This window comes from Phyllostomus discolor, chromosome 12, assembly GCF_004126475.2.
Source record: "Phyllostomus discolor isolate MPI-MPIP mPhyDis1 chromosome 12, mPhyDis1.pri.v3, whole genome shotgun sequence".
Lineage (NCBI taxonomy): Eukaryota > Metazoa > Chordata > Mammalia > Chiroptera > Phyllostomidae > Phyllostomus > Phyllostomus discolor.
In genome coordinates, this window is record NC_040914.2 from 8,149,984 (window position 1) to 8,165,983 (window position 16,000).

At 52.1% G+C, this 16,000-nt stretch overlaps 2 protein-coding genes across 5 annotated transcripts; one reads left to right on the forward strand and one right to left on the reverse strand.

Moving 5' to 3' along the window:
• Positions 1–693: 693 nt before the first annotated feature.
• On the forward strand, positions 694–8,721 carry TMEM91 (transmembrane protein 91). Of its 4 annotated transcripts, none has more exons than XM_036012099.1 (5): positions 696–880; positions 1,854–2,092; positions 3,797–3,943; positions 6,291–6,352; positions 7,375–7,414. In XM_036012099.1, the coding sequence occupies exons 2-4, from the start codon at positions 1,883–1,885 to the stop codon at positions 6,336–6,338; spliced, it is 405 nt and encodes a 134-aa protein (XP_035867992.1). In that variant the 5' UTR covers positions 696–880; positions 1,854–1,882; the 3' UTR covers positions 6,339–6,352; positions 7,375–7,414. The 4 variants fall into 4 exon arrangements, 3 of the variants coding, with proteins under 3 accessions (XP_028386018.1, XP_035867992.1, XP_028386017.1); XR_003685714.2 differs by lacking the exon at positions 6,291–6,352 and adding an exon at positions 8,352–8,721 and having other exon boundaries at positions 697–880; positions 7,375–7,463; XM_028530217.2 differs by lacking the exons at positions 6,291–6,352; positions 7,375–7,414 and adding an exon at positions 4,404–4,740 and having other exon boundaries at positions 694–880.
• On the reverse strand, positions 6,358–15,655 carry EXOSC5 (exosome component 5). The gene is made up of 6 exons (XM_028530215.2): positions 15,433–15,655; positions 11,655–11,768; positions 10,464–10,585; positions 8,862–9,002; positions 7,717–7,806; positions 6,358–6,722 (listed from the first exon to the last, which is right to left on the reverse strand). Exons 1-6 carry the CDS (start codon positions 15,611–15,613, stop codon positions 6,630–6,632), a joined length of 741 nt encoding a protein of 246 aa, XP_028386016.2. The 5' UTR covers positions 15,614–15,655; the 3' UTR covers positions 6,358–6,629.
• Between the last annotated feature and the right edge of the window lie 345 nt (positions 15,656–16,000).

Below are 16,000 nucleotides of genomic sequence, written 5' to 3' on the forward strand. Positions count from 1 at the left end.
GAATCTTTACATCATTTTACAGATGAAGAAATTGGTGTTCAGAGAAGTGACTATTTTCCAGAGGTCACACGGCCAGTGTTTTGAAGAGCCTGGAAAGAAACTCAGGTCCCTGTGGGTCCAAACACTGACTCACCCACCACCTGTACTGTCTGATAAGCAGCACGTGGCCTCATCCCCAGCTCACTCCCAGCTCAGCCCCCTTTCCTCAGAAGCCCCCGCCCCACCTTTTGTCTCTGCTTCCTCCCCTCATCTTGACCAGCAAGGAATACAGCTCTGGGTTACAAGCTGCTAGGCCAAGTGAGCACACATCTGAGTCTCAGTTTTTTGATCTGCAAAATGGGGATAGAAATAGAGCTACTGAGAGGAATCAGTGCGATGACGTCTGCACTCTGTGACCTGGAAGCTCTCTGTGCCGGTTTCCTCCTGTGTACAACAGAACAATAAATGAGAGTGTCTCGTAGGTCGTTCTGAGGTTACATGTGCATCTGTATTCCCTGCACACAGTTGGTGTGGATGGCTGTTATCATAGAGCAGGGGGTGGTGGAGGTGGGTAGAGGCGGGGCCAAGCCAGGAAAACCCTGGAGGATTCAGGCTCCCCTCCTCGCTTCTACTGCCTCGTCCCGCGCTGACGTCGACCTTCCAGGGCCCCTTCCCTCCGCCGAGGAGGGCGGAGCCTGGAGATTGCCGCCCCGCCCCCACCCCGCCCCCGGGCGCTGCGGACCCAGGCGATAGAAGGGAGCTGATTGGAACGTGCAGACCCTGCAACCCCAGGCTTGGGCCGGGCAGCGTGGGGCTCACTGAAGTCCGCATACCCGACCGGTAGAGTCGGGGCAGGTGTCGGTTCAGGGGCCCGGGAGGTCCCGGCATCGGGCCGTGAGCGGTGAGTGAGGGGCGCAGTTAGGGGACACCTCCCCTCCCCCGGTTCCTAGCATTGGGGTTGGGGAGACAAACTCTTGGCGAGGAAGTCGGCTTAAAACAGGTTTGGAGTGAGAGGAGGAGGCTTAGGAGGACCCCCAGGGGGACCGTGGGGCGAGAGTATTCTTTGCTGAGTATGTACAAGTGGTGGGTGGGGGGTGTTATGGGGCAGGTGAGCCAAGGTAGATTCTAGTAAAACAGGTGCCTGGGGAGCTGGTCGGAGCGTGAGAGGTTGTGTGGGGTTACTGATGTGGATGGAATGGGCAGGGGTGCCGGCAGGTGTGCAAGGGAAGTGATGGGAGCAGGGGAGAGTGTTGGATACTTGTGCGCATGTTTACATATGGGGGGATCTCTTCTGGAGAGATGGTAGTGTGCAAGGAGTCACTTAGAATGAGTGTGTAAGGTTGGCGGCTCCAGAGGGTGTTTTCTGGAAGCTGTTGCTGGGGCTAAGTATGCAAGGAGTCCCTTGGGAGATGAATGCGTGTAGATGGAGGTGGGGGTTGGGCTTGCCTGGATGGGTATGTGAGGCCGGGGACTTGGGTATTTAGAGTGTGTAGGCTTGGGAGGCACAGGGAGTGTGAACCAGAGTAAAATGCAAAATGTCACTGGGGAGGGGTGTGAGGGAGAGGGATGGTGTGTGAAACCAGGATGGGTGTGTAGTTCATTGGGCAAGTAAGTGTGTAAAACATAGTTTGGAATAAGTGTGCCACAGTTACGTGGTTTTTGGCTGAGGATAGAGAGGCCCAGAGTTAAATGTCCAGGCCCCTGAATTCTCTTTACAACTTGGGCCAGCCTCTTTTACTCTCTGGGCCTCAGTGTTACTCTCTGTGAAGTGGGTCTGAGGGTTGTTGACCTGTCAAGGCTCTCTGGAGTCAGGAGTCAGGGGAAGGATGAAGGTGAGACTTTCACAACTTGTCCTTTTCTTTTCCCTACCCAAGGAAGCACCTCTGGGAACCCCTCCCCAGCCATGGACAGCCCCAGTCTTCCAGAACTGCAACAGCCTCTGCTGGCAGGTGTAGGCTCCACCTGCCCCGTCCAGAAGCCTGGAGAACCTGAGCCGGATCCCCTCTTTGGAGAGACAGCTTTTGCAGAGTCCCTAAGGGGTTGGCAGTTTCTGCCACCACCTCTTCCCTCTGTGAGCACTGGTCTGGGGCAGCCAGGGCACCCTGACCTTGAGGTAAGAGAAACGGGCCTGCCTTAGAGGGAGCAAGGGGAGGGGATGTGGGAGATCCCAGCTACAGTCAACATTTGATAGGCTGGCAGCTGAGGTACCTGCCTTTGGCCTGGAGTCTCACTTCTGAGCTGCGAGTGGGTTTCCTAGATATCTGGCTGTTGTTTATGTTCTCCCTCTCCCCTGGATTCTTTAGCTCTTTTTCTTCATATTTGCCTCTTATCTTTGTTCCCTAGCCTTTGGCTATGTCTTTCCTCTGCTTTCTGTCTGTCCATCTCTTTCCAGAGCCAGCTCACCTGTGGCCTCTGTCTGCCCTGGTCTCTTTTTAGAAAATTGTCACTTTTGTCATTTCTTATTCCTTGTCTTTTATTTTGTAAACATGGCTTCCCTGTTCCTATTGCTGTAGAAGAAATCACTATAAAACTTAGTAGTTTAAAACAACAGCAGCCATTGTTATCACTCATAGTTTCTTTGGGTCAGGAATTTGGGCAGCATTCGGTTGAGTGGTTCTGCCTCAGGGTCTTTCATGGGGTTGCGTGGAGCCAGTGGATGAGATCTGGAGCAGTTAGGGGGCTGAAACAGCCGGGGGCTGGCTGGTATCTCTCTTCATGTAGTCTTGGGGTTTCCACATGTCTCCCCATGTGGGCTGGTTTGGGCTTCCCTCCAGCATGGCAGCTTGAGGGCAGTTGGACTCATGTGCCTCTGGTCTGCAGCATGAATGTCTCAGCAAAGCGGGAGCTGCCTCACCTTTTCTGATTAGGAAGTCATGTAACATTACTTCCACTACATTCCATCAATCATGAGTGAGTCACAGCCTCTCCAGATTCCAGTAACCGGGACCCAAACCTCACCTTTGATGGGAAAAGTATCAGTCACCATCAGAAGAGCATATGGGATTCAAGAGATGGTCGCGGCCATTTTTGGAAAAATCTGCCACATTGTCACAACAGGCATCACACTGACATTGTATGTGCTTAATAATTCCATTGTTTGAAGATTTTGGAGGTCTAATTATTTCTGCTCATTCTCACTCACAGTCCTTACATTCCAGGTTATCTTTGACTGCATGCTGGTCATCATGTCTGAAAAATTATTCTGAGGTCTAGAATGAAGGTACCTTCCTCCAGAGAGGACTTGCTTTGCTTCTGCGAGCTACCTGAGGGCATTAGCAGTTAAAGATCATCTTTAATTTCTAGGTTTGATAGAAAGGTTAATTTTTCTGGGATTGGCATATACCTTCCCAGGAAGGGCAAAAGAGGCCTTTTGGTTCATCTGGCCTGTTTACCGTTTTCATTTTAGTTTCAGCCTCACAATGACTCCTTACTCTTATGAGCTGTTTGATGCAAGATTAAAAAAAATTTTTTAAATGTAGAATCAATAGTCAGGAGGCAGGTTTGTCTGAGTAACTTAGGCCACCAGAGTTGTTTCTTCATCTTTTGCAGACTCCTGCCCCCATTGGTGTCTGTCCCCACCTCAGTAGCGTTTAACTCAGAGCTTTGGGAGTGGGTGGGGCTCTTCTCTGGAGACAAGCTTCACAGCTTCCCTCAAAGGGCTTGAAGATACAAAAAAGTCAAGAGCCTGTGTCCTGAAACATTTTTTGTCTTGGTATTTCTGGGGAGGCCCTGGTGTTGGTCTTTGGGGGCTGTGCAGAGCAGAGCGTTGGGGCAGGGGAGGTGGGAGATGCCCACCCAGGCTCTCTCCTGCCTATAGGATGCATCAAGTGACAGCGACTCGGACTGGGACAGGGACAGCCTTCTCTCCCCTCTCCTACCCCATGACCACCTGGGCTTGGCTGTTTTCTCCGTGCTGTGCTGCTTCTGGCCGGTGGGCATTGCTGCCTTTTGCTTGGCCCAAAAGGTCAGTCTGTGTGTGGGGCTGGGAGGGGACTGGATGTAAAAGAAAAATGCATTCAAGGAACAAGAAAACAAAATAGCAGCTATACCTGGGGCTAGGGGAAGATATGGAGAGGATTCACATGGGAACATTCAGGGGTAAAATGAGGTGTGTTACACAGAGGGCTGTGAAGTGGTGGTTAAAAACCTGAAGTTAAACCCTAGGCCTGCCACTCTCTGTGAGCAAGCCACAATTTCTCTGTGCCTCATGGTCACTGTGCGGATCAAATCAGTTAGAATAGGGCGGTGGCAGACACTAACACCTTATTAGTCACCCAGTACCCCCCAGTGCCCAGGAGATGCTCCCTGTTTTGGGGATGTAGGAATGAATGCATGGGTGTGTCCTGTGGGGAAGGGGCTGGGGCTGCAGGAAGCAGGGTGGGCAGAAGGGCTGCCTGACTTACTGATGCCCAACACCTCCACAGACCAACAAGGCTTGGGCCAAGGGGGATGTCCAGGGGGCAGGAGCCGCCTCCCGCCACGCCTTCCTGCTGGGGGTCCTGGCCATCGGGCTGGGTGTGTGCACATATGCGGCAGCTCTCGTGACCCTGGCTGCCTACTTGGCCTCCCGAGACCCGCCCTAGCTCCCCTGTGGCCCTCACTGGGAACCAGAGGCTGGTGGTCCAGAGCGGACACAGGCAGAGTAGAGAATCCAGGTGGATGTGGCGGTGGCAGCGTCCAGCAATGGGACCAAACTGTACAACCCTCTACCCTTCCCGGCTGCTACAATGTGAGATTAAACATTGGACACTCTTGCAGTCAGACCTGTGTCAGTCTGTGGGGGGTAGGTGGGGCTGGGGGCGCCTGACAGGCCATCCCCAGGGTGCTCCTGAACACTTCAGAGCTGGAGAAGGGGAACCCGAGGGGTGGGGGTTTCCCAGTTACAGAATGGTCTCTTCACAACTTAGAGCAGTCAGCAGAGAATTACAGAGCTGGGTGCCAAGGACTTACTCCTCCATATGGCAGCTGTATACCTTGGCCCAAGGTCACATTCTTTGAGCCTCATTTTTCCCCACCTGCGAAATGGTCCACACATGTAAAAGGAAGTCTCCTTCTGAGCTCTTGGTACAGCAAGTGGCAGAAACTCAACTCTGATCACCTCACACACACACACACAAAGGGGAGAAAGCTGAGGTAGAGCAGGATCCAGGGGCTCAAGTGAAATGGTCTAGTCTCGTTCCTCGGACCTCCTTCCCTTTTGGCTTCATTCCATGCAGGCTCCCCCTTGTGGGGAGAAAAATAGCCCTAGCCAACTGGAAGCACCCCAGGAGCCCTCAAGAGCAGCCCCAAATGCATTATACAGCCTGCCAATGGAGGGGGGTGGGGAGCAGGCATGGACAGGGCCTTTAGGTAGCATCAAAGTGCTGGTTGAAAGGAGTGTCTGCTGAAAGCAGTGCTAGCAGAGGGGCAGATGTGTTCACTAAATGGGGTTCAGTATTACCCAGTAATGGAGCGACAGTTTGGTTCTCACTCCATTTAATACCATTCCAGTGGGTCTTCCTGAACTCTTCTCCATTTGGTATTCCATGGATTATAACAGCAAGCTAAAGATATTCATGCATTTCCTTCCATTTCCTGGGATGAAAATGACACTGCCCGGAGGGACAGCTGTGGGAACTTGGTGAGCTAGTTCAGGCACGTGAGGCACGCAGCACAGGGCCCGTCACAACCCCCCAAACACCACTGGCTGCTGGGACCCAGCAACCATGTGGCTCAGAAGTGGGTTAACCCTTGTTGATGCTTACACATTCTTGCCCACTAAAGGTTGGGGAGCAGCCAAATGGCAACTAAAAATGCCCCCTAGGGGGCGCTACCAGCCCTGAAAACCAACTTCTGTGTACGGATGGTGAACCCCAGTCTAGTGAGCTGGCCTCTCCTTGGTTTGCCTAACAGCAAGGGCCTGGGGCTGGGCTAAGTGGGACCCACACTGCATTGCTGACTAGCTGGGGACCTCTGGCAGCTGAGTGGCTTCTGACCTTGTTTTCTCATCCTAAAATGTGGGCTACAATAACAGCCCCACCTTACTGGGCTGTCAGGCTCAGAGGCCCCTCTGGGCCCCCATTCTTGGCTTGACCATCTTTCTCTCCTGCCTTCACAGGCGCAGCTCCAGCCACACTGGCTGCCTTGCTGGTCCTCAACAGGTCTCTTTCTGGGGCTTGTCCCCCATGTCAGTGAGCTCACTCCCTGGCTTCCTCCTGGCTTCCCTCAGGTGTCCCCCTCTCGGTGAAGGTGTCCCTGACTGATGTATTAAATTTGCCTTCCCCACCCAAAGGTGCTCAAACCCCTCTTCCCTGCTTTTTGTTTTGCCACAGCATTTACCATCATCTGACAAACACCAATTCTGGGCCCTCAGCACCTAGCAGGGACTGCACAAGTAGGTGCTCAACAGACATTTATTAGACAAAATGAATTCATTCAATAACTGCAATCCTAGTAATGTTTTCCTGTGGGTGTGGGGTGTCCATGTCCCCTCACCCCGAACCACAGGGGCTGCAGTCAGGAGCACTCCTCAGGTGGCCCTGCAGCTACAGGCCCACAAGCTCTCCTTGGATACAGGAGGACAGAGAGACAAGGATGGGCTGCTGGTTTATTTTGCACCAGAGGTAGTGGTGGGTGGTGGCAGTGGGAGGGGCGCCCTGCCCCAGCTTGCCTCAGCTCTTGGAGTACCGCCTCTGCAGCGATTCCCGGTAGAAGCGGAAGACGTGTTGCGAGGCAGCCTGGGCTGCAGCCAGGCACTGCTGGAGCTGTATGGGAGAGACTGGTCAGCACAGGCCCGTCCCTGCACTGGTGCAGGGCCAGTGGGCTCACCTGGTTTCTAGGGCCCCCAAACTGACCACCTCCCTCTTCACCCGGACAGCCCCCCACCCCACCATCCTCCAGGTGAGGCAGGTGGGGAGGGGACTATTCCAAATGCATCTCCTTCTTCTCCACTCCAGGGCCTCTTAGAGGGGACAAGAAGGAAAAAAGAAAAGGTGAGGGATGCAGGGGCCAGCTTCCATCAGCTCCAGAGCCTCAATACAATGGGATCAGGCATCCTGACAGCTGGAATAGACCAGAGCTCTGGAAACTTAAGAGCTCATGAAATTGCAGAGAACCTGGAATTTTAGAGCCACGGGCGCTGTGACTCCGGATGACGTTAGGAGCCACAGAATCTGAGACCCCAAATCGAACCCCACACGTGGCTCGATTCTTGGGAGATCCAGATTGGAAATGCTCTTGGAGACCATTTGCCCCAAGTTTCCAAACTCCTCAGACCCAGAATGGGGATTCCCCCATTCTGGTACCCCCCCCACCTCCTGATTTCAGCCTGAACTCTTCTCTTTTCCTATCTCATAATTGGGCTCCCCCACCAATTTTTTATGCTCATCTGAGGACATTTTTTTTCATTGCTTTTAGAGAAACATTGATGTGAAAGAGGAATACTGATTGGCTAGCTGTCTTCTCGCATGTGCCCCAACCGACCAGGAATCAAACCCGCAACCTGGGTATGTAACCCTAACTCAGAATCAAACCTGTGACCTTTTGGTCCAGAGGACAACCTCCCAACTGAGCCACACTGGCCAGGGCAGGCTTCCCTTTTAAAATTCCCACAAAGGTTTCTTGGCTACAAAGTTTGCAAACTCCTATTCACAGAGGGCTCATGGAGGGGCTCTCCTCGAACCTCTGAGGGTAGGGCAGAGCTGGGACATGTTGGGGGGAGGGAAGATCTGGGGTTCCCCCGCATCCACATGCTGGTACCTCAGCATCAGAGAAGAGTCCCTTGGTGGTGGACATGAGTAGCTTTTGCTCCACACTGTCGAGTGCAAAGGTCAGGACTGCCCGGGCCTCCTAGGGATGAGGGATAGAAGGTGGGGGCCTGAGCTGTTCCTTCAGACACAATGTCGACTGACCCCAAAGAAAGGACTTGCCTTTCCCAAATCCAGGTACCCCCGCATCCAGTGTGGTTGTCTACCTAGGGACCACCAGTCCCAGCTTTCCCCCTGGATTCTACACCCGATTCCAACCACAGGGTTCTGCTGGGCTTCCAGGCAGTACTCCTGCCCTGCAGGGGGAGCCATAGTGCACCTCATTTACACCTGGTGCCTCCTAGCTTTTGTGCTCTGTACTGCTGAGGCATGAAGCTGGCAAAATCCGTTTTCCACCTGCCCCTAGAAGTTAGGTTCCACCTGTGCTCTGCTGGGAGACTGGCAGGAGGGAGACCAGCGCCCAGGTCCTCACTCTGACAGTGGCAGTGGGATGCGGTGGGCCCTGGACTTCTGCAGAGAGGGCAAAGCCAGGTCCGCGTAGGCACAACTGACTGGAGCGATGCCTCCAATAGCACAGGCACGAGCTGGCTATAGGCTCCTGATGTCTTTTTCCTTTTGTTCCCTCAGCTCTTCCAACATTGACCGTTGTAACCAGTTCCCTGCATTAAACTCTCTGCTGGAAATCCCCCAGTGGTTTCTGCTTTCCTGACTGGATGTGAGTGGGCAAATAACTCAGAGTAACCACAGTCCCAGGATACTGTGAACTTGAGCTGATGAGGAATGCTCTCTCTTCCTGTGCTTCTGAGCCTCCTAAGATATAAGCACAGCTTAAGCGGCCAATCATAGCCTCAGGAGAGATACTGGCCAGAGGTAGTGGAGCCAGCTGCAGAAAAGAGCAGGCACTAACAAACGCAAAGGAAATCCTGATGGAGTCTGAGGCCCTGGCTCAATTTCCATTCTTTGAGTTTGGTTCTGAATGCCAATAAACTCCGTTTGCCAGCACCTGCCCTGACGAACACAGTGGAGCCTGTCAGCTGGGACTGGGGTGGTGAGAGCCAACTGTGGTGGGAAAGTGTGGCCTACGGGAGAGGGTCAGGGTCTGCCACGGCCCTTCGCCACCCTGGCCTTCACACCTACCTTTTCTTGCTTGGCTGTGGGGTCCAGCATGAGGGTCCCATCAGTATCCAGGGCACAGGTGACCCCACAGAAGAGGGCCTGCATGGGCACACCTGCATCGACTAATGCCATGCAGGCTGCGTTGAGGCAACAGGCCAGGAGCTGAGCACCACAGGCAGCAGTTAAGAGTTTCCACTCCAGGGCTGGCCCTTGCCTCCAACCCCCCAGGCCGTGCGGTGGCAGCATCAGTGACTGACCACAGGAAGGCAGCATAGCAGTTTTTTAAGTGGTTCTGGGATCACATAGCCTTGGGTTCCAGAACTGACTTTGTGACCTTGAGCAGGTGAGTTACTCTCTCTGAGCCTCAATCAGCGATCAGAATCTTCAACAGATATACACTGGCAGGTGTCAAGCACCTCTAGGGAAACCAAGGGCAGAGAGGGGAAGAAAACTTCCAGATCACATGGGAGGTACTGGGAGAGTCAGGCCTGGAGCCTGGGAATCTGGCAGCTGCCACCAGTGACAGACTAGCAGGGAGGTGGCGGGAGGGGTCATTACCGCTGCCTCAGGGGGCCGGCCATCCAGGGGAGAAGTGAGGCCATGGCACAGTGGAAGGTGAGCACAGGGCCTAGCCAGATACCTGGCCCTGCCTCAGTTGGCTGCCCAGGTCTAGCACAGAGGGTAAGGGCCCAGCTGTGAAATCCGTCCCACCTCTGCCACCGACCTTCTGTGACCTCCTACCGAGCCTCATTTCCCCTGTGCAAGGGGGCTCCAACAGCCCACCCCTCCTATCTGTGAAGTGCCTGCCTCAGTGAGGCCCTCAGCCTCAACCTGTCACCCAAGCCATGGGGGTCTTTCAAGGACGGGCTGTTGGCCCTACTCTGCTAGCTCAGGGCTCCCCCAGATCAGCCCTGACTGTTGTGGCTCAGTTGGTCGGGAGTTGTCCTGCAAAGATCACTGGCGGGGTCTCAGTCAGCACACACGCCTGGGTTGCAGGTTTGGTCCCCAGCTGGGGCATGTACTAGAAGCAACAGATTGATGTTTCTCTCCCTCTCTTCCCCTTTCTCTAAAAATAAATAAAACTTTAAAAAACAAAAACAAAAACACCTCAGGGTCAAAGTGGAGGTCAGTAGCACAGGCTTTGGAGTCAGACAGGCCTGAGCCAGAGTTTTGTCTCTGCTGCCTTCAGCTGTGTGACCTTGGACAAGTGACTTCCCCCTTCTGGGCCTCAGCTTCCTCCCCTGAAACATGGGAACATAAGAACATCAGTCTGCTAGGGGCCTTGGGCTCTGGAACCAAACAGTGTGGGTTCAAGTCCTGGCTCTGCCAATTACTACTTATGTGAGTTGAATTTGCTGTGCAGATTAAATGAGTTGACATGTGTAAGACACTTAGAATAGTGCTGAGTTGACATGTGTAAGGCACTTAGAATAGTGCTCCACACACAGTAAGCACTCAAGTTGTTTGCTGTTCTTTTTCAACAAGTTGGTTTGGTGCCTGTCAAGTGTTTGGAGGTCTGCTGGCTAGCAGAGGATATATATGGCCATATCAGCAAGGGAGGAAATTAGGAAAATTAAGGAGATTCTGGAGGACTTCTTGGAGGCAGCTTGGGGGAAAGGATACAGAGCCAGCATCACTGATGACTTGCAGCACGATGGTGATGGAGGTGCGGGGGTGCAGCGCCCCCAGCACCACCGCTTCACACGTGTTCCTGATCAGCCGCTCCCGGCTCTTCTCTGCTACACCTGGGGAAATAAGGGGTGGGAAGGGGTCAGGCTTTTCTCTTCCTCCACATGTATCACCCAAGCCTCTGTAAGGGGCCTACAGTCTCAGCCTGGGTTGGTGCAGGACCCTGTGTGGATGGCACAGGATTCCCAATGGGCAGGAGGTAGGGCCTGGCTGCCACCCTGACATGGACACCGGCCAGCAGCGTCCGCGGCGTTATGGATGAGATAAATTCACACGGACTACCGAATCCTGTGGAGGAAAAGGGATAGTACAGCCACTCTCTCAAGGGGAGAGTACCCCGACCCTTGCCTTGACAGGCTTTTTTTGGCTTTCTAATAGCATACATCAAAGAAGGTTTTCATTTATTATACTTAGGTTTGCTTTAGGTAATTACTTTTTACAGATAGCAATGGAAGGGATATTACTGATTACTTCTTACAGATTAACAAAGAAAAAATGTTGCAAACGCAAGGCAACGATAAGAGTAATTGGTCTGGTTACACTTCAATCCTTGGGAGAATTGGCACAGACTTCAGGAAGTTACTTTAAAGATATGCAGTAAGCATTTGCTGCTTCAACTCAGGGTGAGGGAGTTTTAGCAAGAGCAAGTCACAAAGCAGCCTAGGTAGAATGCAGGCCTGATTCCCCACGGGAGAACCAATCTGTGGGTTTGGCATCCTGTGCCGCCACACGCCTATGGGTTTTTCAACAGGGCTGAGCTATAATTGTCATTGCCAGGCAGACCGGTTCTCTATACCACCCACCCCACCCCTGCCACTGCCAGCATCTGGCAAGGGAGCCGCCTGGGGGAGGAAAATCCCAGAGTTCCCATGTCCCGTGCTGCTGCCCAAGCCCAACCCAGTGGGCCAGTCCCCAGGAGTGAGGGAGATGGGAAGGCATCAAAACATGTTAATGGAAAGGGGAGATGGAGCCAGGAAAGAGGGGGGAAAGGGAAGACTCAGAGAGACAGAGAGAGGAAGAGCTGGAGGAAGAAAGAGAAGTTGCTGAGGGGAAACACAGACAGGACAGCAGTGAGGGAGGAGCTGGGCAGTTTTCCATAGCAGGGACAACTGCAGACCCAATTACCAGGCAGCCCGATCTTCGGCCTCAGGATCACTTCCAGTGTGGCCTTGTTGAAGATTTCTTTGCTGACCTTCACCTCGGCCGGCCCGTACACCCCTGCCAGGACGGAGGTATCCCCTGCAGAGAGAGCATGGAGGCCTTACCCATGTGTGCCTGCCTCTGGGGCCCACTGTGAGGCACTTAACAATGTGGGCATCACTCTAGCCCACCAATTGTTGGCAGTGATTCTTGGAGTACTTGCTCAATTTCTCTCCCTTCATTTCCTCATCTGTGAAACAGGGACAGTAATAGTCCCCATTTAATCCCTCACCACACTGTGAGGAATAAACAAGATAAAGCACACCACTGCCTGGAACATGCTGAGTACACAAAAGACTTTAGCTAATGTTACCAACTTTAACAAGAAGCTGACCTTCCTCTCTCTCATTGAAGCAACTCTCAACCTGTCCCAAAGCTTCACCCAGCCCCACTCCCTTCCCTTACTCACGCTCTTGATCCCAAACTTTGCAGCAGTCAGGACACCTGAGACAGGGATGTATCTCTGGGTTTGGGTCCTGACTCCCAGTTATTTTCCAGAGTGTGTATGGACCAGAGAGGGGGAAGCAAGAACTGAGAAATAAGGAGCCTGGCTTTTAGTCCAGTCTGCCTCCTCCCAGGTATGCACCCTTGGTTGATTTTGCTCACCTCTCTGGTCCTCAGTTTTACCATGTGCAAAATGGAGACTGGACTCCAGCAGCGGCTTCCAAACTTTTCTGACCATAACTCCAAGAAATACATTTTGCAACAGGCCTCAAAACGCCTGCAGATCCGTGCGTGTATAAACGGAACAAAGGCTTGACAAAATACCTTACCATCAGTGCCTTGGCATGCACGAGTATTTTCTACTTGATTCCAGTGAAAAACAATGAATGCAGTGGTTCTCAACCCTGATTGCACACTAAAATCACCCCAAAGCTTTAAAAGACACTGAGCCTCAGACCCTCCTCCACAGATTGTAATTCAGCTGCTGAGGGTGGGGTTCAGGCATCGGGAGTTGGAGCTCCACAGGCCACTCTGTGTGCGGGGAGGGAAGGGGAGCCCGCGACCTGCAGTGTGAGGAAATGAGCTCGAGCACAGCTTCCAAACACTGTTCTGACATCAGGACCACTGCAGCATGAAATGGAAAATGTAGAGGGCAATGGGGTGGGTTCTGGGGCTATGCATTTTTTTTTTAAATCGTCATCTGAGGACATTTTTTCATTACTTTTTAGAGAAGAAAGGAGACAGAAACATCAATTAGCTACCTCTCATATGCACTTGGATGCAGGGAATCCTACATGTCCAGACATGGGATGGAACCTATAACCTAGGTTATGTGCCCTGACCGCAAATTGAACCCGCAACCTTTCAGTTACGGGACCATGCTCCAACCAACTGAACCACACTGGCCAGGGCCTCAGCCTCTGCATTTTATGCTTACCAGAGATTCTGAGGCCAGAAGCACCTGGAACATGCTTTTTAAAAGGGTCTTCAAAGACTCCTCATTCCAGAGGCCTGAGGCTTTGGGGTTTTAGAACATGGAAGAGGCCACCCTTTTCAGTATTGCTAAATTCTAAGAAACTCGAGGCACCTGAATTTAGCAAGAGAGCTAAGCCTGGGGGCAGGTCCAAGAAGGTCCCTAGTTGGGCTGTTGTTCCTGGGGTTGGAGGAGGGGCTGTTGCACAACTGAGGGTTTCTCGGTGTTCCAGGAGAATCTGCCCCAAGGCACGGAGGTCACCCAGGAGAATTAGATCTGCACTGGGATGGTCATTCTTGTTAGTCCAGATGAGCTGTCTGTGGTCCACCTGAATGCAGGAGTCACTTCCCCTCCTCTTCTCGAGGACACGGCTCCAACAGTTCTGTGGAGCAACTCCCTCCTCTCTGGGCCCAACGCCTGCCCCACTGATCTGACCCTCTAACTGCCAAGGTCCCGAAGAGCTGTCTCCTTCTTCTCTCCTCCCTGACCCACCATTCCACTGGAGCAGCTCTTGGCAGCATCACCAGTGACATATGTCCAAACTCTCAACCCACAGGTCTGTTCCATCCTCACGTGACGTAACCTCACTAGGCCTGAGGTAGCTAGTCAGCTCTTATATCTCTGGGCTCCTCCAGGTCACCTCCCTCTCTTGGTTTTCCTCTTGCTTTGCTCCTTCTCAGTGTCTTTTTGCTAGCTCCTCATAAGTCAGAAGACGCAAGCCTTAGTCCTAGGACCTGTTCTCTTTCCCATCTACACTCGTTTTCAAGAGCTTAAAATACCATCTATAGCCAGAGGATTTAACATGATTATGTCCATCCTGGGTCTCACTTCTGAATTCCAGATTTTATGTTCAATTTGCCATTGTGATATCTACTGGGCATTGCAAACAGGCAAAGATCTTAGCTTTATCCCTCTCTTCTCATATCCCCAAACCAAACCATCTGCAAATTGTGTCAGTTTTACCTTCAAAATACATCTGGAATCTCTCCACCTCCATTGCTTTCACTCTAGTCTGAGCCACCCTCATCTTCCTGTTGCCCCCATAACCTACTAGAGGCAACACTGAAGCCAGAGAGATTCTGTTAAAATATATTCAGATTACGTCCCTCCTCTGAGCAAAACTTCCAATGGCTCCCATCTCATTTACTACGACTTATGTGATGGGCCATCCTTAACTCTCTCCAAAACCTCCTCTCACTGCTTCAGCCATATTGTTCTCCTGACTTCCTCAAACATACCAGGTACCTTCTTGCTGCATGGTCTGGGCACCTGCTGTTCCCCATGCTTGATACACTTCCTCTCCTGGTATTTTCAGGGTTTGCTCTCTTACCTTTAGGTCTTTATTCAAATATTACCATCTCACTGAGGTCCTTCCTAACCATCCTATTTAAGAGTGCAGCTTTCTCTGGCAGAGCCCATTCCCCCTCCATACTATAGTTTGCTCTGTAGCACCTTACTTAGTTATTTTCTTTACTGTCTGTCTTCTTGGTTAGGTGAGGGATTAAAAAATTCTTTATTGCTGTATTCTCAATGCCTAGAACAAATACATACCTGCTCAATCGGAAGGAATAATTGAAAACAGGTTTGTAACTGGGTAGAAGGTAGTGCCCTAGAGAGGGGACTGAAGCATCCATGGGCACGGTTCTTAGGCTTACCTCCAGAGGAATATTTACCTGGGTCAAGGAGTTTGAAAAGTATTTAACTAGATCTTACAATAGTTAAGAACTACCCCAATCTCAGGGATATTTACCCAATTGGTGGGGATGGGGAAAATCTCAACCCAGGGTATGGACATCAACCTTAATCTGAAAAGTATGTGCTTGGGTGAAAGGTCTTCCCTAGCAGGGAGTCATGAAACCGGTAATAGTGCTCCTCCAGGCTTCGAGGTAGTTAGGCAAATAGGCAGGTTTGCCTCAGTCTGGGATGTATGGATCCAAGGTATGTCTGTAGAAGGCTAAGGAGGAACCTAATCAAGGAGATTATTCACTGTGGTGAGATTTTCCCTATTGTAGCGTATTGATGCTTATGGGGAGGTCTGATCCTCTCTCCTGTGTTTACCAGGGTGGAGGTATCTCTCCCTTCCAGTTGGGAGATACATACTTACCCGACAGTATCCAGTAATGTCCACCTGGGCAAGAAGTTCTGTATGAGTCCAGGAGGGATATTTACTGGCTAGTATCAGAGAAGGTAGGCACACCTTTGCATGGTGCACCGTAGCCACTCCCTAAAATAAATACGACTTGGGTGAACGCGGGCGAGGCACTATCTACTTGGGTAATTTCTCACCTTGCAGGAACGAGGCAGAGCCATCCGGCCGGGACAGCAGGTTCTGTTCGCAAGCAAAGTGCCGGAGGCTGCAGCCGGGGCCCCGAGAGCTGGAATCTGTCCCATACTCAGTGCGGATTTTGGCGTCAGTCTGCGTCGTCCCCTCCATCCGCCAACTCCATGAGTTCAGTCGCTTCCGCATCAAAGAGCGCGCTGGCGCACCGGCTGCGTACCCAGCGCGCAACGCGCGGATCGAGGTTAGCCAGGGCCCGCACGTGGCTCCCCATTTACTAACAATTTGACCCCGCCCGCTCCAGCCTCTAAATTCCAGAAAAGCCATTGGGCAGCAGCGAATAGGGGGTGGTCCTTGGCAAGGGCTCGTCCTACCCGAGGTCCCGGGTCTTAAAATCCTGAGGCTCTGGTCAGGTTGCCCTCTTTTTTGCCTGTTACAAAAACACTGACAGTGAGGCTATCAGAGTAATTTTTTGGAAACTACGTTGTTTTATCCATACATATATGTGTTCTGGGGACCTCAGGACTATAGCAAATGCTTTCTTTGCAGAGTGGTGCTGGCACTTGAGTCAGGCTA

Excerpts from the sequence above, each read along its gene's own strand:
- TMEM91 (XM_028530217.2), top strand. The coding sequence starts at position 1,883 with ATGGACAGCCCCAGTCTTCCAGAACTGCAACAGCCTCTGCTGGCAGGT. Across the intron at positions 2,093-3,796 it reads CAGGGCACCCTGACCTTGAG|GATGCATCAAGTGACAGCGA; the intron begins GTAAGAGAAACG and ends TCCTGCCTATAG. Across the intron at positions 3,944-4,403 it reads CCTTTTGCTTGGCCCAAAAG|ACCAACAAGGCTTGGGCCAA; the intron begins GTCAGTCTGTGT and ends ACACCTCCACAG.
- EXOSC5 (XM_028530215.2), bottom strand. The coding sequence starts at position 15,613 with ATGCGGAAGCGACTGAACTCATGGAGTTGGCGGATGGAGGGGACGACG. Across the intron at positions 7,807-8,861 it reads CCACAGCCAAGCAAGAAAAG|GAGGCCCGGGCAGTCCTGAC; the intron begins GTAGGTGTGAAG and ends CCTCATCCCTAG. Across the intron at positions 6,723-7,716 it reads GACTCTTCTCTGATGCTGAG|CTCCAGCAGTGCCTGGCTGC; the intron begins GTACCAGCATGT and ends TCTCCCATACAG.